Here is a 27,256-nt window from a genome sequence, read left to right as displayed (position 1 = left end):
CAAATCTATCTATGTCTTCTGTTACTTGTGCTGTAACTTAATGGAAAAAGTCTCTTCCGGTGCTTGATTCTGAGTAAGCTTGTGAGTGAGAAACTGAAAGTGAAACAACCTTATTTTCTGTTGCCAAAGGAGAAATACGAAAAGTAGCTGAAGTATAATTAACAATAAGAGAATTTCTTCAGAAATTATTACTTGAATATGGAGACAATCTGCAAAGGAACTTAGTCGTTTTTTTAATCCTTTGGAACTCTTTAAAGAAGAAAAACAAGTATTTATTCAAACTGTTCTGTTTGTAGTTCTTTCAGTTTGTTTCTTTCCAGTGATTCCTTGCAGAGCAGCCAGCCTGTGTAAGAACAATAATGCTAGTATCCTCCATGAAAAGACAAAGGGTTAATCTGAGAATAGCGAAATGCACTTGAGAATAATACAATACTGACAAGTGTCCTTCAGATTCATCTTGAATTCTGGCACCGGTTCAGTTCCTTACTGGCGCACATGAAGGATTGCTGTAGAAATAGTGTAAGTGCTTCAGAAGGAATGATGCCCCTTGTCACTATGTGGGAGCCACTCCTGCCTCACTGAAATGAGGGTTGCTGTCTGACTTTTGACAGGAAGATTTGTCACCGTTCTTGGACTGGCAGTGCTTTTTTTTTATTTTTGTTTTGTTTCTGTTTGTTGATAATGCCAGGAGATAACTGATAACTGGAGGTGACCCCATTCCTAAACGTTCATTTCTTATGTCTTATCCTTCACATTTTGAGGTAGGGAATGTGTATCTCTATACATAAAGAGAAGCTTCAACACAAGTCTCTAAGAATCCAGAAAGAGCTTCTGCTTATAAATAGTTCCTAACCATTCTTTAATGAAAATATCATCTGGTTTATGTTATGCAAGTTCCACAAACTTCCAGCTTTTGTACTTTGAACTGTTCAATTTAAAATCAGTTTTTTCATAAAATGTAAGTGCTTTCAATGCAGCACTTTCCTTGGTTATTGAGAGGAAATGATATGATTTAATAGATAGTGGTAATAGAATGGTCTGCCTTTGCAAGATAATACTGGCTTATTGATAAAGATTCTTTTAATTTATGTGCAATCTGGGATGCCACTGTGATATCAAACGTCCTACTGTTTTATGCTTTTCTAGAAAAAGTTGTCCTTTTCCAAGCCTGTTGTGAAAGTTATTAATTACTTAAGACTATGGTTTTGCAACTTGATTTGTGATGTACATATCCAGTCTAGACACTTCACTATTAAGCAAGCCCACAGCCCTTCAAAATCTTCTCTGAAATAATGGAGAATTCCATAATCTTAAATTGGTAGATCTGCTGTTCTGAAAATTTGTCCTTTTTCAAATCTGTACTATTTCTGTATAAATCAGAGACTACTTACTGTAAAGAGTTCATTGGCCCTGTGTGTTCCTTTTGCTAAACAATATTTAGGATTTCAGACTTGTGAAACTCTTTCTGTTCAAAATTTTAAAAAAGAAAACATAGTATTTGATCTTACTTTCTTGTTCCTTCAGATACCTTCTCATCCAGTGCTTTCCTATTTCAGCTGTCTGTTTATATCAAATATTTTTTAGGGATCCCTGTTGCAAAGCACCATCTTCCCCACTCACCTGTTGTCAGGGTTGTGCCATCCTGTCTGTTCAGGCTGTGTTTGGCAACATTGTTTTTTCACCCTAAATAACATTATGTAAGCAGATTAATTCCCAAGTGTTTTTTTTGTTTGTTTGTTTGTTTGGTTGGGTTTTTTTTTGTTTTTTTTTAAGTAAAGAAGGAGTTCCACATCGTAGAATGGAGCTGTACAAGAGTCATCTGGGAAGAGAATTCATCTGCTCGCTGCTTCTTTTGCTTTCTACCTTTTCTCATCACCTTACAGGGCTTTGCTGGCAGCTTCATGGTGTCTTTTGAATGGGTCTTGATGCAGATGGGTTCACTCAGGTTTAGTGTCCATGAGTCTAAATAATCATTTGAGAGTGTTCCATCCTTTGAAAATTACCTTTTTGGATACTTGGTCTTCAATACCCAGTAAACTGCTGTGAGATGTTAAGGTAAAGCCTACCACACTTGTTTTTGTTTGGGTGTTTTTTAGTTCTTCCTTGTTCGGTTATCCATGTGGAAGAACTTTAAAGGTCATTTATAGATACCTGGAATCCTTATTTTCCTCTGTCATGCTCTGCTAGTAATTTTTAGGTCTTACATGCCAAACAATATTCAACTGGTTGACATAGCACCTGCAGGGATATTTTGACAAAATGTTAGTTTTTATGCATTTTTTGCAGTGCCTTGGAAAGACATAAACAGTAATTAATTCCATATGAGTTTAGAAGTGTGATACCAACAAACTGCTTTGATTTTTTTTTTTTTTTTTTTTTTTTTTTTTTTTTTTTTGTAATCTTGATGTGTGGAGTGACATTTGCAGTGGGAGGATCTCAGAATCTGTTGAACACTGGAAACTTCAGAGAAAGTAGAGGAAGGAAATGGGAGGAGTGTGTTGTAAAAGAAGTAAAACAAGTGTTTCTTGTCTGTATTTGCATGACTTCTTGCTGTGTTCTACAGTGTGGCTAACCTTTACCTTCTGCTGTGCCAGAAATGCTGTCTGCTCTGTATTAGAGCAACACTGCTCATTTGCCCTGCTGCACACAGCAGAATTGCATCATGAGTTGATGGGTTTTTGGTTGATACTCCGCTTGAAATTATAAACTGTATGAATCTCTGGGGTTATTATCTGCATTTGTGCAGTCTAGGTTACTGCTCTGAGAGTCCTGTGGCAGAAGCTGGAATAAGTTCTCTAATTTAGGAGAAGGTTACAGGAAGAGAGAGTCTCATGTTGAAGGAAGTTAAACACTGACCCTGAAAATTACCTGTTTTCAAATTGTTTTGGAATTTGTGTGAGCTACGGGCTTTTTATGAGTGCATGCGAAGTGTTTTCCTCATATGGGGATATTTGCTTTCAGACTGCTTGACCTTTTTCCTTCTGCAATGGTAGTAAAGAGTTGTTGCTTGCAGAAGTTGAAAATTAAGTCAGTAGCTATGGTCAAACCAAGTATTAACTACTATCTAATGCAAAATAATCTGAAAAATAAAGTCTTTGATGTTACAAGTGTGGCAAATCGATCAAACTCCTCACTTCATTATTTTCTTCCCTTCATTATTTCTGTTAACCTAATTTGCCATCTGTAAAATGAAGGAAATAATGCATTTTCATCTTCCAGAAATATTGTGAAAATAAATTAATATTTGTGAAGGGAGATGTAGCACTCCTCGTTTTGATTTATGAATAGTAATTTCTTTGGAGTTGACTGGGGTAGGTGCTGCTTTTTATTTAGGATGTTGGGGTTTTTTTTAAAAAAAGGCGTGGTAGAAATTTCTTCCCTTTGAGAAGGTAGAAATCAAGACAAGCTGAAGTAGCAGGAATCATGTTAAGAGTGAGAAATTGATTATCTTTCTCTAGGAGCAGGTAAAGCCACTTACTGCATCTGTTTGTGGTCGTTGGTTCCTCAGAACTTCACCAGGTTGTCAGCATGTTGGTTTCATTCTGACAGGTAGATTTTGGAATTTTAGTTCAGAATTTCTAAGGCAGGAAATGTCCAACTTACTCCAGTAAAGTTTTAGTCCTTACTTGGTTGACATTTAATATAATGAGTTGCAAGAAAACCTTTGGGGAGATGCGCAGGGGTATTTCTAAAAACAAGCTGTGCCATGAAAGAGGAGTCGGCTCATGCTCAGATAACAGCTGTTACTGCAGCATGATCTCTCTAATGAACCATATGTATGAGCCCACAGTACCTTTAAACTTCCAGTCACTCCATGTGACACATCTCAAAGACATACTGGAGTGTGATGTTTTCAATCAGTGAATAGGATTTTGTAAATTAAATCTTGGGCCAAAGTTTTTTCTTCTTCCACAGTGCGTTGCTTGTGAAGTGCTGCTGCATAGGTGCCTACAGTTAGGAAGTTTCGTACTTTCCAGATTTCTTTTACTGTGTTTTCCTGCTCAAGTTAAAAACTCAACCTGGTCTGTGTGAAGTTCAACTAAAGCTGAAAATGTCTGACGGACAAGATAACTGGGAGACTTAAATGGACCTCTAAATGTCTCCTCACCTCAACTATTCTTTAATTCTATATACAGTGAAGTTTTGTATTCTCTGATAAGCTTGTGTTTAGTTAAAATAAGAGGAGAAAAATCTTACTGAAGGTTAATTAGAAAGCTATAGATTTAGTCATGTTCTTTAATAGAGAATATTTGTTATGAAGAAGTTGACAAGTCTAGGTGCTACTACTACCTCAGAAATCAATTGAAGGGTGTTATGAAATCTGTGGAACTTGGCATTTGAAACCAAGCACAGGTAAACTCAGGCTCTTAAAACAGAGATTGTTGGTAGGAGCCCTAGGTCCTATACAGGCAAATGCAACAAAACTGCAGCAAAGGTTTTGTTTGTTTTCTGCATAGGAAAGCGTTGTATGTCCTCTCATTTTTTTTCTCTTCCTAGTAGAAATTCCTAGACTATGAGATACATTCCCTATTTTGGTAGGAAGTAATGGTGAGTTCCAGCTAAAGTATTGGAAAATCTTTCTTGCTGTCTGAATGTTGGCTGATTTTTAGGAACTTCCTCCTATCCCTGTATAGTCTGGCCTGCAATGAGTTGGTACTTCAGAGTATATTAAAAACTCTTCTGGAGATTATGAGTGGTCACTACCTGTGCCTGTTTTACAGTTATACTTTATTTCATAAAGGATGCCTTTATAAAGTGGAGTTCAGATAAGTAGTTTATTTTGCTTATTGCAGAAAGATTCATACAATTCTTAGGTTTGGATCTTGGCATCTGAACATTTCAAATTAGAATGTAGGAATGCTCTCTGATAGGACAATGAGTCTGTTCTGTCTATTAGCTAGTATCTGAGGAGTCTCAAATATGTATGTATATATATATATGTCAAATTTATTTTGCATATTTCACATATTTAATTTTATTTCACATATTTATATTTATTACACAATTTCACATATTTCTGAAATGTATGTTTATTAGTCTGATGTTTTGTTTTCTTCAATTTTTTTGATATATCCACTAAAATCTGGTAGGGAAAACTGCTGTAGGGGAGAGGTAAGGCACTGTTTCTGAGATTGCACAATAGGTATAGCAAAGGAGTAAACTAATCCCAGCATTGTGTGTTCTAGCCACAAATTTGTCTGAAGTATTGTGCAAATCTTAAAGAAAGATTGTAATAAAAAATATTTTCTCACTTCTGAACCAAGAATGTTTTGTCATATTTTTATCGTCAAATGCTGTAAAGTATGCCAAATTTGTGACTCATGTCCATGCTGGGTACTGCATTTGCACTTAGTACAGCAACAGACTGTTGCCTTAGGCACATTAGTTTGAGACTGTGTTGGGGCTTAGTTCTTTCATCATAACCCTGACACTGGAATGTGCATGCCCTGAACCGTCACAATGGTGTGAAAAGACCTTGTGAATATTTTCCAAATAAAAATGTTCTTGTCACCTTTCATCTGCAAAAGCCGCTGCATGTATCATTCAGACAGTGTTCTCTCTAACATACTAAATTGCTGTGCTACCTAAAGCCAGTAGTGGTTAGTAATTTATTTGCTGGTTACTGCCAGAAAGCTGAATTGTGAGTACAATGAGACACCATGGAGTGCAGGGCAAAAAGAGCCTGGTAAATTGTTCTGTTTGTTGTATTTGAAAGTATTATAGTGTGTACCACATACAGGAAGTGGTGATGGTAAAAATACAATCTCAAATAATACAGTGTACACAAATAGCCTTTTATTTAATCTTTTCTTACACAGAATGTGTTTTCCTTTGAGCTTGTAAAGAATAATACGGTTCTAGCCTGCAGCAGGAGGCAGGCTTGCCAGTAGGAATGTACTGCAGTGTATATTTAGTCCATTATAACTGCATATATCTAATGTATTATCAGCTTCTTAAAAATAAAATATTTTACTGTCTAGATTTGTACCTACTCAAATCTGACTTTAGCACCCAGGCAGTTAAAATATTTGCTAATCCTACTTAGCAGTAATAGGTGCTGGACTCTACAGCAGCACCCTCAGTTGCTAAATGTTTGAGACAAAGTATTTTTTGGGGTATCTGCGTAACACTGTTTTCATAGGACTTGAACAGGAAACCTAAAACTATTTCTGCTCAAAAAAAGCCTTTAATGACCTTTTCAGTGTCTTCATTGTAAAGATCAACTAAACTGCTCTGAATGATTATAGAATAGCTCTGTTGATATAGTTTTCTGCAAGGAAGACCTTGGTCCAAATAATTTTCTGGCTGCAGTCACTGAAATTTGACCTTTCAGAACAGTATTTTGTATAAGGTTCTGATGAGATTTTTAAGTGCTTGCTCTCGGCAGCGTCCCATCCTTTACCGTCATTTTGACATTTTCATGAGACATCAGCAATGTTTGAGACTTCATTTCTGCAAGTATGTCTGTCCAAGGAGGTAGTAGGAAATGGACCACAGGGATGGTCATTCTCCATTTAAGCAAAAAGAATATGGAACACTCATGCCTTTTTATAAGACGTAGGAATGGCAAGACTAAAGGCTTCTGATTTGTGTTCTGTAACACAGAAAAAAAGTGTTCTGGAGAAAAAATATTTGTGTGCTGATCATGGAGTTCCCTGTGCTTTCCTCCCAGAGAAAATCCCTTCTTAGCATTGTCCTTTCAAGTCACTTTCTCTGCTGCCTCATTGTCACAGTCACATTCTGTTGTTTGGCTAATCTGGAGCTTTAGACATATTTCTGTGTGGGAGATAAAATACATACAGATGTTCTTTTTGTAGACATGGTGTTTAAATTGCAACCCAGAAAAGCCTCGCCCGGGCTAGCCCAACTACTGGGCTTCACTGCCTTCCTACTGTGTGTTGTAACCTGAATGGCCTCTTTCCTCACAGTACCAAATTACTGTTCTTGTGCCTCTTAGCACATCCCCAGCCTCTAACTGAAATATCTTGAATAATCTCTTGTTCTGTCTCAAGCCCTTTTTTCTTATTGGACTCTGTAGGTGAAAAGGTAGATGCTGATCTGATAGTATCTTCATTTACCAGGAGCCATTTCATTGTGTAGCAGTTGGCTCTGATTGAGTAATTGTGTGTAGAAGCACTGAGTTCCATAAGAAGAAAATAATTGGCAGTGCTGTTACATCTCCCATCACACGTTTCATTTAGCATTAATAATTAGTTAACCTCTCTTTTGCAAAGAAATCACTTCTCTGAGCTGTTTGCTTAAGGATGCTTTTGTTGTGAAATAAAATACTGAAGTCATTTGCACTTTCCTGATAAGAAGAAAAAAGAACACAGAGTGTTAAACTTAGTTAAATGAACATCTTTTTGCTAAACTCTGTTTCTTACAGGATTTAAAAATATCAGTTTTCTGTAGCTTTTTGGTCCTTTGTACTATACCCATTCCCTTTCTCCCAGTGTGTTAACCTCATCTGTCTTTGACACACTCCCACCAGAATGCAGATAACATTTGGTATGGCTAGGCGTGAGCTACCTACATACTTCTTAATTAGCCAGTGTGTACATACGGGTTGGCCAGCTGGCTTTCTCTGAACAGAATATGTAATGCTGGCTTTTGCCTGCCTTTCCCTCAGTTCAGCTGTTCGTAGACATCTCTCTTGTACTCATCCACTAACTTTTTTTTTTTTCCTTTGGTAGACTCTTAATAGCTTTGAGATCTAGATCATACCAGTCATTTCAAAATAAACTTGGAAGATACAATTTTCTAGAGCTGGGAAGGAGGAGATTGCTAAGACAAAATCAGGTCAGTCTTAGTTTAAATCAGTGACTACCCCCCTCTCCTCACTGTAGTTTAGTTTACTATGTGTAGTGTTTTCAGAGCCTGATTCCTCCTGGTTTTAGCTGAGAGATGTGTTTAGGAATTTGTTGAATGTGCTCCAACATTTAATGTGCATTTAGTACATGGAACTGCACTAGAAGTAGTCCAGAGCAAATCTGCTAAATGTGACGACTGTAAATTTGGGATTTTTGTTACCAGCTGTTCCACTCTACAGATCCGCTCTTGATAATTCTTTATTTCTTGCTAATTTAGATGTAGCCATAGTTGTCATTTTTAGTAGTTTAATTTTATTAAAACATTCTGAACCATTCCTGTCAACTATTTGTAGCAGAAATTTGGTATAGTTGATTCACTGTTTCCCAGTCAGGAGTAAATCCTTATTGAAAGAGAGGGATTTTTTTTGTTGTTCTTGTTTTTCTTCCCTGCAGATGAAGTAAGCTATGGGAAATACAGGAAAGCAGAGGTAGTTGAGAAAATTGCCTTACTCTATATCCCTACTTTTTAAATGCAAAAGCTTTCTAGAGCAGTAGGGTAGATGCAGTGTCTTGGAAATTAACTCATTAACTGGTATTTTCATAGAAGGATAATCAAAGCCCCCTTGCTTTGATGTAGTACTAGTGGTCAGCTAACCTTCAAGATCTTCAAGGGCTTCCCAAAGCATCTTGTAATATTTTGCTGTAGGTGTTTCAGGGAAGACACTCTCAACTAGAAAGGAAACAAGTAGTTCAGTGAGCACCAGAACTAATGATGCCTAATGTCTTAGTAATTTGTGTCTTGCAGTGGAGTGACTTTGGTAATGTGCAGGTCTCAACAGAAACTTCTCCCCCATAACTAAGAGAAAAAAGGAAAGTGGTTTACAAAGGCTGTCTCACGTGTACTTTTCTTACAGGCAGTGTGTCATGAAATTCGTATTGAAGCCTTCTCATGCAAAAAATGGTGATGTATTATTATTATATTATCCACTTTTTTCCATGAAATTTGTGAGTGCTTCATATATATTTAAAAATTTCTGCTGCTGTCAAATTTAAAGAAAATCCATCTACAGACTTGGAAGTCATTAGTGGATCATGCATATGCATCTAACACAAACACATGGGCCTTAATTTCTCAGAAGACCAGACTGAAAGATATAAAGGAATGAGTGACAGTGGCGGCAGCACTGTTGTAGTACTACATGAATTCCATGGGTTTTACATAGATGAAGACAAGCTTTTTCTTCAGTGCTAGATCTAAGCTTCTACAAATAAATACGCCAACTTGTTGGCATTAGAGATTTATTTTATTGCTAATTTTCTGTAGCTAATTGTGTCTGAAATTCTGGTGGTTGGTGGGATTTTTTTTGGGGATTGTTTCTTATGTCCAGGATTTTTTGTATGTAATCCTAGCATTTTATGTCAGTTCCAGTAGATCTGTCTAAATGCTTACCTTTTGTTACTTCAAGGTGAAAATAGAATTTTTAGTTGCTTAGTTGAAAAATGACTGACAGAAGAGTTCAAAAGTATTTCCAGTAATATGACTCATGATTGGTAATGAATGTACAGGAAAGATGTCCAAATATAAAATAAGAATATCTGATTTTATTACACAGAGAGAAATTTATTTTAGTAGGAAGCAGATATTGACAAGCTTGAAAACAGTTTGTTTGAGAGAAAGCATAACTGTGCCTGCGTGTCAGATGAAAAGTGAGGACACTGCTAGTTGTGGCAGAGGAGAATAATTTGAATGTAAAGAGTTCAACTTTTAATTTAGGCTTCTGGTGATTTAAAGTGTGCCATCAAGATTGCCTATAAACCAGTAATTGCATTAAGAAATGGTTCTGAGGAAAACCCAAAGCAGACACATCTAGGTTTCCATGGAAGACCCTGTTAATGTTCTACATTTTTGCTATGAATGCAAATATTTGTGTTTAGAACTTGAGTTGAAATGGCATTGAACTGCAGACAAATGGAAATAAAGGTTAAAATGTCAGTAAAATCACTTCCTCAGCAGGAACTTTTTTTGTTATATACAGTATGTAACCACCAGTTGAATAGTTTGCCTAATTTCTGGGCTATCATAGTGATATTTTAAGAATTAAATTTTTTTTTTTTAAATCTACCCTTTATTAGAATTTTTTCTCAACTATGTGAAACATTTATGTCTGTTTTAAATTTTACACAGTGATTGTGCAACAGCAATCTGGTACTTGAAACACTTTATTGAAATAGTGCCATTTGTTAGTCTTACAATGTGGTGGTTCTGCTTTGATAATCTAGTATGTGGCACTCGGTTTTAGTGACCTTCCCAAGGAGTTTTTTTTCCAAAACATATTTGGCGTGGGTCAAGAATTTAGTGAATTCACATTTACTTTTCATCACGGAATCACAGACTGGGTCAGGTTGGAAGGGACCACAGTGACTCATCTGCTCCAGCCTACCTGCTTAAGCAGGGCCATCCTAGAGCACACAGCACAGGACTGTGTCCAGAGGGTTTTTGAATACCTCCAGTGAGGGAGACTCTGCAGCCTCTCTGAGTGATCTGTCCCAGTGCTTGGTCACACACACAGTAAAGTTCATCTCGTGTTCAGGTGGAGCTTCCTGCACATCTGCTTCTGCCTTTTGATCATTTGGTAAAGAAAATTGAAACATCCTATGCTTTCTGTTTTCATTTACTACTATTTGTATATTAAACTAACTGTTAAAAGGTATTAAAAATACCTTTAATTGAAATCTATTTTGCAAGTGTTTTCATAATCCTCTTGCCCCTGTACAATACTTGAGGCTAGGTATTTTTGTTCTACCATTTTAAAAAATAAACTGTTGCTGTCCAGGTAAGACATGCAGGGAGGCTGGGCCTTTTGTGAAGAGCAACTCTTGTCCAGTTCATGTGGTTTAGCCCCTGCTGGTGAGGCAAATGAGATCAAGAGAGCCAAGTCTAAGCTAATAAATTTTACTAAGCTCATGAAGTTCGGCTTCTTGCTGTCATACACCAGGGAATGGCATATGAAACCAGGAAAGGAAGAGAAGCAGGAAGGGAGGTAGTTTCAGGGAGCCAGGTAGCAGTAAAAAAGGAAGGAAAGGAAACAGCAGCATATGCAATGAGAAGTATTCTGATTAAAATAATAAAACTTTGACCTGTTGATTTTTTTAAAGTAGTTGTAATCATGATATATAATAGGAATTGTTAAAATGAAACTTATAGGGGATTTGAGAAGCTAAATGAGCAAAAGCAGATTTATGACTTGTCACTTTTTAAACCCATGGAAACAGATATTTGCTACTATGGTAGTATATTATGTTTGGTCTAATCAGCACAGTAGTGTTCTGTGAAGATAGTAACATGTTGCTTCTTTTAGGATTAAGGAAAGTGTTTTATAAATTACAGGAAACTCAGGATAGTGTTTCTTTCTCTTCTTTGAACCAATAAACATCTTTTGTTCCTGCAGCTGTTATAAAAAGTGACTAAAAACAAAAGGCTGATAACAGTGTACTTTGATTTTCACTAAAATTAGACAATTACTCTCTGTATCACTAGGGCTGAATAAATCCTGTTAACACGCCATAAATTAAGGGAATATACTAATGTTTCTTTTGTCTTAGGTAAGAGTAGAACAATATGAGTTTCACAATATTGTATCAAGTATTGTAGTGGAGACAAGATTCTGGTTCTAGAATGTGAGATTGTTTCTAATTAATCTCTTCCTGTTTTTCATAAGCTTGTGGTTAGTGTTTAAAAAAACCCCAGCAAAACAAAAAAAAACCCTCCTCAGGTACAGGGGGAAGGGAGGAAAACAGCAGACCTTAGTGCAACATTTCCTACTTCTCTATCTCAAGGATTTAGCTTTTTGAACTTTTCTTCCCCTCCTGTTCTGGAAGATTAAGAAAGTAGCATGTTACATTGTTGTATACAACAGTATTAATCTTAGACAAATATGCAAATTTACCATAGTTTAAGCCTTGTGGGGGATGGATGTGTGGGCGGGATGTATAAATTTGTTTGAATATCAATGTCTCATGTGTCAGGTGTAGTGTGCAAAATGGTCTTCTCAAAGTCATCTGCACCAGATTTATTGTCAGTTAACTGCATCAAACCAAAATAGTGGCCAAGGTCCTAAAACAGCAACACGTTCTGTACATGATGATCCCAAAATCTTAATGATAAAGCAACAATAGAAGTGTTGCGCCTGAAATGATGGCGCACCCATAAAAAGTCACCAGCTCTAAAATGCTCTCAAATGCAATTTTACCTTTTGTGTGACCTTTCCTCTCAGCCATTCTTGCAAAAAGGGTGGTGCTTCCTTCTGTGGAAGAGGCAAGTCGGACCTCTTCCATTATGTGAACCTGTAATTGCACTCACTTGGTATACCTTGGAGATGAAACACTATACAGCTCTTGGAGCTTTATAATGATCTATATCTGTCTCTAGTGGTGGCTTATGTGATTGATTTGATAGACAGTGGAAATTAAGGTTTCTAGTTCCCAGTTTAAGCTTTAGAAGATACTTCTTCTAACAGGCATCTCTTGATCCAAGAGAAAGCATAATAAACCACAAGACTTGACTTTCTTTCCATACTACTTTGAATATATAATATTTCAGTTTCTCAGGCTAGGAAACTTAATTTCTCTCCCCAGTGTTGCTAGAAATCTTGTTCATCTTTCTAAGCCTTAGGACATTTAAAACAAAGTGAGATATTGAACCTGTGAACCTATTAGAATAGCCAAAAATGTTCAGTCTTCCAAAAAGGTAAGCTAGAGGGATGAGGCAGTTTAGCAGCTGACTTGGTGCTTTTTTCATGACACCATCCCGAGCAACAGATGTGTTAGACCTTGTGGGGTTTTGCCTCAAGGCTTGAGCTGCACGTGAGGAAGATGCTTGAAGCCAGGTGTCGTTATTAGTCATCTTTTTTGGGGTACTGTTCAGCTCTGCTACCATCTGCAGCAACATTTGTCCTGAAATGACACTGCAGTGTGTATATTTATGTAATGTTGTTTGTTTGTTTTTCAGACACAGGATGAACCCACTGATACAAGATACAGCTAGCTAAACAGCTATAAAATGCCCAAATTTGGGTCTACAAAAACAGTTCAAGTTGAAAATTCTGACAGCAATAGCACCATGGTGGAAAAAACAACTGCCAGAAAGGTAAAAATTATATTAATGCCCATTTAATTTCAGTAAAATGAATCATATTTCATTATTTTTGTTGCTGTAAAAATATGAATCTATGTTCTCATATCTTCAATACTGAGAAAAGCTATACATTTTTACATTGATTTAACTGTAAGTTAAACTGTGGGACAGAATTCTACTTTTACTGTAACTTGCAAGTTAATTTAAAAAGAAGCTGGATGCTTTGGTTTTATTCAATGTAAGATAGTATACAGTCTCCATATCTTAGTTAATATGAAGTCTTCATATACTCACAAGAACAACAGTCTGTATTTTATTTTATTTTACAGCGTATTAATCTCTGTAACAAACACACAAAACATTTGTGAAGGCCTGTGACAGAGCACAGGCCAAAGAAAAACACCAGTTTCCGATATTTCTTTATAACACAGTGACTTGTTCCCTTTGTGAGGGACTTAAAAGCCAAATGCTGCACAAAGCTTAAGAGTAGCTCCTGTACAAGGGGTCTCATCTAAAAATTGTAGTCCATTTTTGAGTGGTGGAGAATGAAGGAATATGGAAAATTCAGTCATGCTGAAGGGTGGTTTGTTGTTTATAAATGTGAAGTATCCCATGATTTTCAGAGTTCTGGAGACAAATTTCAAATCACCCAATTGTCCAGTTTGTCTGCCTAGTACACTTGTACAATAGACCACAGGTTGTTCTGTGCTGCTAATGAATAACAGAAGCTGGAATAATACTCTGCATTGAGAATGATGAGTAACATGTATATTGCCCTAAAGAGAGAGAACCTGTTTGTTTCCCAGCAATGTTTAGAACTGTTTTCTCTAGAAAAGGTGTGTGTGGTCATGCTTACTCTTTTGTTGTAATCTGTGTTCTTTGCATGAAAGACCATTTGATGAATGGATATAAGACAGGAAGAGGTTAAAAAGCAGGAAGAGATTAGAAGATTTGACATCTACATCAAATGTAACTTTCTGCCTTCCAAAAACATTCATAGAAACCTTTAGACCTTTTAGTCTTGTTCTGGTTTGTTCCATTGGTCCCAGTAAAGTGAGGCAAAGGTAATTCTTTCTGCTCACTCTGATGAACTACTTAGATAAGAAGAGGAAGATAACACAGTAAAATGGGGAAAGGAAATTGGCTTGCGAGTAAAGGGATGAAATAATATTGGTTTGTTTTTTTCCTATTTATTCTGGTCATTGTTTGGGATATGGTCAAGTTAATTGAAGTGTTATTCAGTAATTTAAGGGAAGAGTAGGGAGTGGAAGTTTCACAAAGGCTGTGAATATGGAATCCCAGTGATGGACTGATTAGGTTGATATCAAAAAGTAAGCTGGTAAAACTGCTTGCACTGTTCTATCCAATGTTGCTCACTGTCCACCCTGATACAGTGTACAGCTTGAGATTAAAATAATGTAGGGTTTGGATTGGCATTGTATGATATAAAGCAATGTATAATGTAAGTTCCTAAATAAAATGAATTATTATTATTAGAGAGTATAAGTGTTACAGTTAATGTTTCTGTAGTCAGGTTTTTAGCATGATAAATAGAGCTGTCATATTTTGAGAAGAACTGAATGCGTGGTTATGTTAAACAGTCACTTGAACTGTCACATACCTGTTCTCTAACATATGGACAATTGCCAGAAGTGTTCAGCTGGCCTTTGACTAGTCTGCACCCTTCAGAGTGCATTAGAAAAGATAAATTAGAAAAATATTGCCAAAATGTCATCATTTAGATTCAGCCAAGAAAATTATTTGAAATCTGGCAGGCAATAGGCTTAGAGTAAAGTGTGAGTTTGAACAACACAAAGTCATGAAGGAAAATCTATACTACATACACAAATAGAACTCTGAAATAAAGACTGACCAGGCCAAATCAACAGTGATAGTTTTCATGAAATATCTTTAAAAGGTAGTGGAAATACCTGTAAAGTAAATAAGGATTTTTCTCAATGCAAAAGCATTTGCAGTCATGAATTTAAAAGTAATAGTTCTTAAAGCGAGAGAAGTACGAAAAATGTTAAGAGATTCGTTAGCTAATGTAATTAACGTTAGGAAGTGCTAAGGCATAGTGTGAAATAAAGTTCATAAAAAACACTGCCTCTTAGAAGTGAACAGCAATGCTAAGAAATACCACTTCATAAAAAAATCCTCATTCTTCACAAAATAAAAATTGTAATGACCTAAATGGCATTACACTATTCCAATGGTTAACATAAGATAAAAGGATTGCAGGATTTTATTTCCATTTCATAGTTTTTATACTGTTTAGCTAGTTCTGATTGTGCACTCTTAGCTGCTGACAGAGAAATGTATTGAAGTTACTGTTGTTGTTATTACTAGACATAATATTTCAAATTTTTCCAGAAATTAATGCTTATTATGCAGCTGTAACAACCAATGAGTAGCTGTGTGAATCAGCTGTGTGTTCAGGTCTTCTGAGAACTCAAAAAAACCCCCATTAGAATTAACATTGCAGTTAATGAGCTGAGTTCATATCATGTATGCATTAGGGTACATGTATTTTTATTTCAGTTGCTCTTCTGGTAAGCATAAAAACATACTGCAAGAGTATACAGCAGCTAGACCATCTAATGTTTTCATGAGATATTTTGTAAACATAGAAACATGATGAAATTTTAATTTATCTGAATTTATACTTCATATGGCCAAACTCAGGAGGTAAACTGTGGATGTCATCCAAAGGAGAAACACATTTGGAGTTTGTAAGAATTAATTCTCTCCTTGAAAGACTCCAGCAATAGTGCCCAAAACCATTTAATACCATACAGAACATGTTTGAGTATATAATTATCTTTGATAGGCAGAAAAAGAATGCTTGTTCTCCCAGGGCTTAGTACATCTGCTAGATTATATGGCTCTCTGTTGTCTCCTTTTGTGTCTTGTCATTGATTGTAGCAGTACCAGACAATAGAGCTGGAATGGGATATCAAGAAATTATCCAGGCTGCTGTTTGTTGGCCTTCTGAGACAGTTCCTGTTGAGCAGATTAAAAATGTGTTCCTCATCATAGCACACTAGTATGGTTTTGTTGACAAGGAAAATTCTTCCTTGTTACTACATCCTCCAGTGAGGCATGCATTAAACGTTGAAACATGAAGATCCAGTTCATCCATTTGCCCCAGAGTAGAATAAGCCGTATTCAGTGCCTGACAGATGTTTGCCAGACCTTTTCTTTAAAGGCTTGCCTGATGGAAATTCTTGTCTCCTTGGGCAGTTTGTTCTGATACTTAATTATGCTGACTGGCATAGAGTTTGATACTTAGTAAAAGGATAATAACCTTTGCTAGTCTCCTGTTTCAGTCTAAAGCCATTATATGTTCCCTAGCTGTAGTGGACATGGAAAGTATGTAATGCTTTTCACTTTGCAGCCATGGTTTAGTTTTCTGAACATCAACATGTCTTCAGTGTTTTATCTGATTAGCAGTTTTCACTTTAGATTAATTAACCTCTTTCAAAAGTCCATAGGACTTACAGGCTATTTTATAAAAAATGTCAGCTTCATTTTAGGTTGTTTCCGTAAGTCACATTAAAGTAATGCAGCAGACCTGTTGATGCTGAGTTTTGATCCTTGCCTTGGACCCTGAAAAAGAGATGTCCCTGCTGTTGCAGTGACCAGGAGCAATTGGAACAGTGAATGCTCACTCTTTAAATGGAATGTCTGCTCTAACCTGCAGGGTTTCTGCTTCTTCTTCCTAATTCTGCTTCCTTTGCTTGAAGTTGAATCCAGGATGCCATTAAGAGTTTTCTATCTATTAACAGCATTTTGTGATTGTACAGTTAATTATTTTTATCCATTTATAGGACCTTGGTTCAATCCTGGCTTTTCCTATTTTGTTTTGTATTAAGACTGCTTTTCAAATCAGTCAGTCATTTTAGATTCTCCTTGCCAGGGTTCTTTGCTTCTCCCTGTCTTTCAGTTGTGATGATGTCTGCATATCTGATTGTATCTCTATTTCACCATTGTCTCTGAAAATAATAAATTGCATCAACTTTGTACAGCCTTCTCAAAACCCTGTTCATTGCATCTTTTGGATTGGAAAATCCCCTGTTGAGCGCTTATTTCCACAGTAGCTAAGGAAAAAAATAGTCCTCTTTTTTTTCACTTTCTGTATATTCTATGTATAGCCTTTTTTTTTTTCTAATGTGTTTTTATTTAGCTGAAAGTATGCATTTTGAACTCTCTCCTCCTAATTAGGTTATCAGAGAAGTAATTTTCAGTCATTATTTAAGAACTAGTGCATAAGTCATAATATTAAACATAATACATATAAGCAATTTAAAAATAAATGTAAAGCTAACAAATTACTTAAGCAGCTTGTGCCTCTTTGTGAGCACCTGATGTATTTGACTGAGTGCCCCCAAAAAAGGAATTATTTTTAAAGATTACCAGCTGCAAAAAGTTGTGGGTTGTTTTCTTTTCCTACAGAACAGGTTGAAACCAATGTTTTCTGTTTAGGAATTTTAAATAATTTTAATTCATCCTTTCTATTGCATACTGCCTAACATAAAATAATATTCTAGAGAAAGAAATAAATTTTTGATGCCACTTCATCATATTGTGGGAAATTCACATACACAGATATGAGAAATAATTGGATTGTTTGAAACAAGGGATGAGAAAGCTCTTGGTGAGGTTGGGCTCAAGTGGGAAACTTCTGTGTGTGGTGGAAGAGATGGGAAGAGGCTTAATGGAGTTTGGATCTGCTCTTGCTAACTTAGAGATGCATTTGGAAATGATGACTTGCATTAGATGGATTAACTTCTTTCATAACTAACACCACAGACACTGTATGTTCTAGGGGAGAAGGGGAGTCTTAAGGGATTTTGGTTTTTAGATTTTCTTGTTCTATCATGTAAAAAAAAATAAGGGGAGAGGGTGTCATATCCTTTGGGGTTTTGAAGGAGGGTTGGCTTTGGTTTTGGTGTGTGGTTTTTATTCTACATTTTGTTTAAGAATTTTGGTTTTTTGGGTTTCTAAACTTGGAGTGAAGAAGATAGATGTTTTCTGAGGGCAGCAACCTTTATACCTCAGGAATTCTGTTGACACAGATTGCCTTCTTTGTCATTTCCCTTGCGCAGATATTTGTCTTCTGAAGGTTGTAGGTTTGTTTACAGGTTCTTTTTCTAATCACTTCTGCCTTTGCAGAATATTGCGGTTTGGCAACATTTTAAACTCAGCATGTCAAATGATATCTTCCTACCTGAGTTTGGCTTTTTTTTAAAAAAAAAAAAAAAAAAGGAAAGATGCCTTTGAGAAAAGTACCTTTACTTGAAGTTATTTTTAGTTTTCCTCCAATCAGAATAAATCTTCATAAGTACCAAGGACCAGCCTTTTGGTTTTCAGTGATTGGCAAGGAGGTGTATGTTCTTCTGCCTTTAGGAAGTTAATCTATTAGTAATTTCATCTGATCATGTGTTAAGAATGGTATAAAGATGTGGACTTGAGCTAGCTGACAGAGTGGATAATGTGTTTCTGCACATTATTTCTGTATTGAACAGAAGACATGTCTCTGCATTGCATCCTTGATTGGTAGGCTAAGATGCTGGGGTTTCCGAAGGGTTCTCTCAAGCAATCGTTACACTACCCTGGTATATTTTACATTCTTTCCTCCTATATTAGTGAAGTAATCAAGTACAAGTTAATAGTGAGCCTGTTAAGGTTTTTCTCTGTTAATTTGAAATACAATTTATAAGCCAAAATCTCTAGATTTATACAACTGAAGAATTCGAGTAGCTTGTACTGTTTTTTTAAATTTGATTATCAGCTTAAAAAGTTTCTTTGTAGATTTTTCTCAAATGAAACATTACACTATTATGTTCAAATAGAAAGGCAGTTCTGTATTGATGGATTACAGGGCGGGAGTGGAGGCAGGGGAGGGTAATTAGAGGGGTTTTTGGGGGTTTACAGTTCACAGTCTGAATTGTAGTGGGGGCTTTTAATGTGCTTTTAATGGGATTGTTGTGGTCAGGGAAGGAAATTGGGGTGCTCATCAAGACTTGGAAAATTCTTTTCAGTTTGTGTTGTTCCTTTGCTAATTAATTAAGCCTCTAATAGTGAACAGCATTTCTTCAGTGATGTATCTTAAAGTAGAAATAACATAAAAGTTAGTAATTTTAAAAAGAAATGACAGATGATTATTTTGTTTATTCAAAAAATTTTGTAATACACATACACAAGGACATACATTCTCACATATCAGTCTTTTCAGTCTGTATACATTATAAGACTACCCTGCTTTATGCAAAAATTACTTAGTATACTTTTTATTTATATTAGAGCAAGGACAAGATTGCATCCTACAGCAAAACTCCAAAAGTGGATAGGAGTGATGTGGGGAAGGAGATGAAAGAAAAGTCTTCCATGAAACGTAAACTTCCTTTTACTATTAGTCCATCCAGAAATGAAGATCGCAATTCAGACACAGGTAGAACCTTTTTATTTCCTTAACTAATTATTTGTTGGTAAAATACGTCCTAACTTAATTAATTGTATATTATGTTTTTACTTTGATTTTTTTTCTCTTTAAAAAGAATACTAAGTATAAAAGTTGCTTGCTTGCTTGCTTCTGATTGTTGCATCTCAGTCTGATAGGCTTTCATCCTGTCATTAGCAATGGCCAACATGCCACCATAGCTGATCTATATTCTCCAGTTGTTTCCTAACCTCATTCTTTTCTTCTGTTTCAGTAACAAATCTTTCTTTGTATTGTCATCTGTAGATGTCCATTTGTTTAAACGAGTAAACAGATGAAAAAACATGTGAATGCCTTGATTTGAGATACAGCTGTCAGCCTTTTGTAGCCTTTTTTGGGGAGGAAGATAGGATAGATGGGTAGATGTACTGTCCTTCATAGAAAAGGCTGCTAAGGTGACAGAGGTAACTAAACTAGTATGGAGAGCACACTTTGTTTTCAGTTTGAGTTCTGTGATCTGTACCTTTTCTGCACAGGCTAAGTTCTTCCCAGCTTGAGCTTATCTATATTAGAACTGATTTCAAGGCTTCAAACCGCCATTCTTAACTCAGTTCTTTTCAAATCAAAATGGAGGGAGCTGGATACATTCCAAGAGGTACAGTTATCTCTGGGTTTAGGTAATTCATTATCTGTGTCGTTGTGCAGTAATAGTTCAGTTGGTAACCAGGCTCCATGGCCAGTAGAACACATTAAAATTCCCCAGATTTTACAAAGGCTCAGTGGTACAGCTTTTTATACATTGCTTATTGTACATTTGACTATTTTCATGACCAGGTAGTTCCATTAATATGCTTAGATGTAAATGCAAGGTAGAAGCGTATGCCTCAGTTTGTGTTTAATTTTTGTTCAGGATTGACTTCATGCAGAAGATTCAGCTCCTTGATATTACATACATATTTTTATTACTGTAAAGAGACTATAGTATGAAATCCATATCTGAAATAGTCACATTACAAAACACTGCTCTTGGCTTTAGTTCTGCTTCCAGTGGTTTTACAACATTCTTGAGTCTTACACTATTCATGATACCATTTTATTCTGAAAAGACCATGTCTAAATTAGAAGCATGCTCCCAGCACCTGCTTTATTAAATTTTTTGCTTGGTATTAGACCATAACTGTTTTTCCATAATGGAAATAAATGTATTTAGATGTAGTATTTAGTATTTATCAAAAGTTTTCTCTGTTTAAAATCTTTTGTCATGTCTCCCCACCCCCATCAACCTTTAATAAGTCATAGTCCCAAGCATCTTGTAAAGTAGCAGAACTTTTTGTGTGGTTTTTTTGCTATAGCATCTGTTGTTGCAGTTGCCGCAAACAAGATAGGTTACTTCAGATACTAAAACATGCACAACAAGACAATGCTCACACTACAAAATTTTTTTTTGTCTGAAGTTGTAGCAGGAAGGTGAAATAGTTCAAATAGGGGAAAGAAATATTTAACATGAAAGTAGAAGGCAAGTGGCTCTTTACTATGGTAGCAAACATCACATCTTGGTGAACATTTCATTTCTGCTGAGGTAAGGAGGTTAGAGAAACTGCCCTTTTGCAGGTGGGAAAATTGGTACATAAATTATTCCAGAAACTTTAGAGCAGGAGCAATACTAGGATGAAAAAACTGTTCCTGTAATGTAGATTTTGTGCCTAACCAATTAGATTAGACTGTTGGGAATTAGACACTTACACTGGTGCCAAGTTTGTCACTGACATGGATTAGGACTGACATCAGTGATCATGAAATGCAGTGCTGCTTCTGGCACAAACTTGGCATTTTACATGGAAAACATTTGCTCTCACTGAGCTAAACTGTTACCTCTGACAGAAGTGTCTCCCTGATAGCTCTGTACAGAGAATGGTGAATGTTGAGAAGAAAGTAAGTTTTTGGAAATGAGAGTGTAATTGGACATGGGGAAAAAGAAAAAGTAATGAAAAGCTTCTTAACAGCTTAGAGGTCTTTAAAAATAAATTTGAGTTGAAAAACCCCCCAAAATGTAAAAGTAGCTAGAGGTACTTAAAAAAAAATTAATTTAATAGTTTAATAAATATTTTATCCCCAGGATATATTATAGGGTTGATTGTAGGATTGTAGAAACTCCATGATATTTGGATTTCATCCTGTTTAGGCATGTAAATGAGTCAAAGAATCGGGATATCTAATTTTTAGAACTTTATATTATTAGAGCTTTCCTGGTTCTAGCTCCAGGGTCTTCCATAAACTAAAAGTTTGTCCTTTTTTTTTGCTGTGTTTTGTGAAATTTGCTCCTTTGTTCCTTTTTCTGGTGGGCTTTTTTTTTTGTTGTTGTTTGTTTCAGGTATTGGCTAAATATTGCAAGTGATAATGAACATGGACAGTCAAAATGAATGTTGACTTAACACCAAAATGATTTGGGTTTTTTTTTCATTTGATTTCTGGAACACTATACACAAAGTACATTTTAAACCCAGTCAGTTTTGGCAAGATTGAAACCAAACAGCATTTGTAGAGTACTGTAAGAGTCTGGAACAAATATAGCCTGCCTCTTTATCTAAATTTAAATGTTCGGTTTTTTCTTAAGAAAATGCTGCAATAAATTTGTATTCAGTATTTTAAGATTGAGCCTTTTAGTTACTTTCTTAATAATTTAATACCCATGAAGATTGCATGGAGTTGTGTAAAGGCAGTCCTGCAGTTCCAGTTGAGATGTTTGCAGGAGCTGCAAAGTCTGTGCGGGTCTGAAAGATAATGTGAGTCCCAGGAGAGAGCTGTGGCCTTCTGAAGAGGCCCCTGGGAACAGGACACACCTGGAAGGACACTCTGTCCCTTTCTTTATCAGCAGCATCCTGTTGTGTTTCTTCCATTGTGCAGGGCTGTGACACTCCCCTGGCTGTGGTGGCTTCCCAAAACTGAGGGCTTTGTTGTAACATCCCCATTCTTGGTCAGAACAACCACAGAAAAATAATGTAATGTATACATCCTGCAGGCGGATTTATTTATGCCGCAGTATAGCTTCAGCCTGTTTATAAGGAAACCTGAGGGAGGAGTCTGCACACAAGTTTGATTGAGACTGCTGGATTGGATGGTTGAAGCAGAATTATTTTTCATATCTTTAAAAATAAATCCTCTGATTTTAAGTCTCCTAATCCAAAACCATAATTTGATTGAAAAGCCATCAGTTATTTAGACTACTTAAATAGAGTTACTTAAATTGTCTTAATTTAGTTAAGTAATCTGGTTAGTTTTAAGTAGCCTCTGATGTGCTTACTGGAATAAGAACAATAGACAAGTGTTGATTTTGCAGAGGTCAGGTTTGTTTGTTTTCTCCACCTTACTAGTCTGAAGAGAGAAATTTGAAATTTTCATAATAATTAAACATAACTGCAGATCCTAAAAATCTTCTCATTGTAAAGAGAGTCTTGTTACAGAGTTGATTATTCAGGAACAACGAGTTAAAATTACACTGAATGTGGTAATTTGTTGATCTTTCTTGAAAATTATGTTCTCCAGATTTACCATTTATAGCAGGATCTCGGTTTTGTTTTCTGACTCCTTCAATTTCAGTCTTCAAAGTAGTCCAAACATGGCCTACTTCATACTTCTTTTAGCACTTAGTTGACATCCAGAAGAGCAAAACTGACCTCTTCATGTTGCAGGGATACATCACAGTTACAATTCCTGTGCTTCTGCTTTCTGTAGTTACAGAGGTTAGTGGGGGTGTTGAAGGGAATGTTCACACACTGCTTGCTGGATTTGGGCTTATTGTTCAACTATAACAAGTTTATTTAACTGTTGTTTGGGCTACAGGCAGGAAAGTGGAGGTAGTTTTGTGTGTTGGTTTCATTAAATAAATATGTCATAAACTTGATGAATTATGTATCACAATAGTACCTTGAAATCTCTACATTGTTAAATGCACTGTGGGGTCTCTGCATTGCATTCTAAGCTTTCTCTTTCCCTGACAGTAGGAAACACAGGCAGTCCTGATGTGTTTCTCTTGGAAATAACTTGAGTCAGGTTGCAATGATGATGCAGAGCTAAGTAAACTTTGTCTCTGAACTTCATCATCTGCAGAGTTGGTCTTGACCTAGCAATGAACATATTATTCTTTGGTTGTACGTCATTCAATCCTATGACTTCATAACATTCGTTTCAAGCAGTTAATATTTTAATTTTGCATGGTCCTATTTTTTGATCCTCTTATTCTTTATGATTTGGACTATAATGGGCGTCTTCTACATGAAAACAGACTACCATGAGCCCTGAAGTTTGAATTTGGGGGTTTTTTTATTGCTTAATTTCCTTTTTCAACTGAGGTGATTATTTTACCGAATGAAATACTCTGTGAGTATGGCATGATTTGTTTTGAGAAATCTGCATATTACATTACTTAATAATTTAATTTTCCAAAACATTAAAAATTACATGAGTGGGTATTTATATCCAGTTGGGAAAAAAAGCAAGCAAAAAGCCAGATACATTATTGGTTGCCTTGGGACAAAAATCTGTCATGCATAAATTATCCTAAAATAATCACCAGTGTCTCTGATGTTCCTCCTGCCCATACATTTTAAGTACTGTGAGTGGATTTCATTGAGCTCTTTTACACATAAGTGCTCGTATGCTCCTGAATTACTGTTTCACGTAATTTGACTATTTTGAAATAATTTTTTTAAGTGTTCAGTGAAAAGCTTGTGTTGCCAAAGGAAAATCTTAAAGATATATTTTCCAGGGGGATTTGGCTGTGTATTATGGAGTGTATTTAATAAAGGTGATTGAACATGAAGCCACTTGAAGAGTTCTAGTTTGTTGGGGTTTTTTTAATAAGAAGTGAAAAAATGTCTTATGTTCTATTTTGAACATTATGTTCATTTCTAACTGCTGATTGAGTTTAATAGTCAATTTTATATCTGAAATTCTACCTGAACATAATATCTTAAACTTAATCTGTTCCTTTATTAGGGAAGTTATTACTGTTCAAATAGTAGAAACATCAAGTTCACAGTGGTGAAAAGTTTTCTCTTGCCTTAAGACAAAGAATAGCTAAAAAGTTGAAGTTCCTAAATGTTAAGTTGGTCTTCTCCTGTTAAGGTGTAGTGTACTGTGTGATGGTATTCTTGGAACATTGATTTATTTTTTGGTGTATAAAACTTTCTATTTTGTATACTGTGCCCTACTCACTTTCTCCTGTGTTTTGTTTTGGTTTTATTTTTCTGTCTTGTTTTTGTTTTGTTTTCTTGTGGGGTTTTTTGTTTTGGTTTTTTGTTCATTTGGGTTTTTTTGCTTTCTTCCACCCCTCTTGTCAGACCAGATCATATCCATGAGATCTTTGGGGGGATTATCAGGTGCATGTGCTATAATCTTGAGACTTTTTTAGGTTTGTTGTTGATCATATTGATTTTTTGTTTACTGAACTGTTTATATTTACTGAAAACATATATGAAGTCTAATATCAATTTTAATAAAATTGTGTCTCTTTTTGAGCAAAATGCATAATTACAATATAACTTGGTGAGAACAATTGTGTTCTTATTGGCTGCTTTTAATTGGTGAGATCTAGAAATGCTTTGCAAACACTGTATTAATAAAGTGTAATAGAACAATAATTTACTTCACCACTGAAATGCAGCACTGAACATGAGGCAGGAATAAATTGTGCTGATTAAAAAAAAAAGAAAAGGCAAAACCCAAATAACTCAGACAACCCCAATATATAAAAGAGAGTAAACCCTAGATAATCAAAAACTTTATTTCATTTATTTTGATATATTATTTTATCAAGCTGCAAATAGTTATAATATAGTAAGGAATAATTCAGAATGAAAATAAATGTGTTTTTCAAGGAAAGAATCATGAGTAGTAAATAGCATATGCTAAGAAATAGCTGATTATGCTGGTCAATCTGAAATGTGTTATTTTGATGGAGGTACTAAATAAGTCACTAAAGAGTATGCTGTACATTATCTTTGCGGAGAGAACAGCATGCTTGCTGTTGAAATTTGAAAGTACAGTTTTATTGTAAAGGGTTTTTCTTATTTTCCTGTGCAGATGTTTGTAACAGTAGGGCACAACACAAATAATGTTGATTTGTTTTTGTAGATATTCATGACTATGAGTTGCCTGCAGTTTAGGAAAAAAAAAAACATCCTTTGATTCTGTAAAAGGGATCTTGTTTCCTTTTTAAACATGATGGATAAATTTATAGAGGTTTTTAAAATACGTACGTGGGTCTGTAGCTTTTCATTCTTAAATACTCTTGCTGGCTATTGTTCAGCCTGTAAAATTGTGTATTTCTTATGGGTCAGTACGGAATTCAAGGTAAGAACTGTTGATGCACCTTCTTGTGCCTCAAGAGCATTGCATTACTAGAACTTGTGTCTGTAATGTGGCCTAGAAAATGAGATTTAGAGAAGGCTAGGAAGGCAGAAAATGAGTTGAGAGGAAACAAATGGAACAAGAAAGAAGGCAGAATTGTGGAAAGTGAAAAGATAACTAGGAACTGTAAAGGGACTTAAGCTTCTAATTTTTACCTCTCTGCAGAAGGTCAGTGTAGTTTTTCTCAGTGGAATCCTCTGTTTTAAGGTTTTCTCCTTCTGCAGATGACAGGGTTTCTTGGTTTTGGTAGGAGTTTTGTTTTGTTTTGTTTTTGATGTGTTTACTCAGATGTGTAATTTTAGCTCCTGGTTTAAAACTTGGAGATGAAATATTAAACAGCTTCAATAAATATTGATAAAAGGAAAGAACTTATGTATATAAAATAGCTGTATGTTTTTGAAAAATATGAATTATGGAGAAGAAATTGCTTTAAGATGAAATAACAGGATGAGTTTGAGAGAAACGATCTTCTAACCAATTACTTAGCAGATACCAATATTAGTCTTCTTCTAATTTTTAACATGTTGTCTTGAGAGAAGTAGAAGAGAGCATAGTCTCAGATCTGTATTTCAGTGTTGAAAGCTGACCAGCTGAAATTACAGAAATTTTAAGTTCCTGACTTTAATCTCTGACAATTAAAGTGGTGACATACACAGCATTCCTTCTGTGAAGCAGGTTTTTCAACTGTTAGAATTTTTTTGTAATCCTGCTTACAGCTTTAAGTGCTTTATCTCAGTAGCTTATTATCCTAATATGATTAGAACAGGTAACCAACACAATGCAAATGCAGTAAGTTAGAGGTGTAATTCCTGCTTTTTCATCATCTGCCACTAATCACAAGTTTACAGACCTTAAGAGGATGGTTTTATTTTTAGAAAAATACACTGATGGAACTGCAGTTTGAGTCTTGACGTGTTCCTATTTCTAGAGAAGGAAGGTCCGGAGAAAAAGAAAATGAAGAAGGATGCTGGGAATAAGAAATCAGCACCCGTTAGCATTCTTTTTGGTTACCCTCTGTCAGAGCGCAAACAGATGGCACTTCTCATGCAGATGACAGCAAGAGACAACAGTCCAGGTGATCTTACAGAGTTAATAGTTTTCTCCCTCCTGCCTGTTTAATTCTGTCCCAGTCAGAATATTCGGAACACTGATGTTTTTCAACAATCTTTGATTTTTTTCACATATTTTAAATCATTTGTACTTCTGTTAAAATTTATTTCACATGGAGGATTAATGTGGTGAAAAATTTTTGAACTTCTGTATTTATGTGAAAAGCCTTGCACTGTGATAGGTGTAAAACTTGAAAATTTAATTTCTTCCTTTGTTTATTTTTGCCTCTCAGACACTGATCTGTATGGATTATTTAAAGCCTGAAATACTTTTTAAAATTATTTATTTATTTTTTTTTATTTTTTATTGAAGCTTAACTATTACCTCATTGTCTCACTTTGGAGTAGGATT

The 27,256-nt window shown here is 35.6% G+C and overlaps 1 protein-coding gene across 4 annotated transcripts in view; it reads left to right on the top strand.

Annotated features, from left to right (window-relative positions):
• The window catches only part of ANKRD12 (ankyrin repeat domain 12), a 59,247-nt gene that overhangs the window by 6,729 nt on the left and 25,262 nt on the right, over nucleotides 1-27,256 (top strand). The window contains exons 1-4 of one of the 4 annotated variants that reach the window (XM_058830808.1): nucleotides 8,752-8,772; nucleotides 12,820-12,957; nucleotides 19,252-19,399; nucleotides 26,724-26,870. In XM_058830808.1, coding sequence (XP_058686791.1) covers nucleotides 12,871-12,957; nucleotides 19,252-19,399; nucleotides 26,724-26,870 — 382 coding nt within the window. In that variant the 5' untranslated portion in view covers nucleotides 8,752-8,772; nucleotides 12,820-12,870. Of the gene's footprint in view, nucleotides 1-8,751; nucleotides 8,773-12,819; nucleotides 12,958-19,251; nucleotides 19,400-26,723; nucleotides 26,871-27,256 lie in introns of those variants that run through there. The other 3 variants (XM_058830807.1, XM_058830809.1, XM_058830810.1) reach the window with 3 other exon arrangements.

Source organism: Poecile atricapillus, chromosome 2 (genome assembly GCF_030490865.1).
Source record: "Poecile atricapillus isolate bPoeAtr1 chromosome 2, bPoeAtr1.hap1, whole genome shotgun sequence".
NCBI lineage: Eukaryota > Metazoa > Chordata > Aves > Passeriformes > Paridae > Poecile > Poecile atricapillus.
The sequence above is the reverse complement of the archived record's forward strand: the minus strand, read 5'-3'. Positions and strand labels throughout refer to the sequence as shown.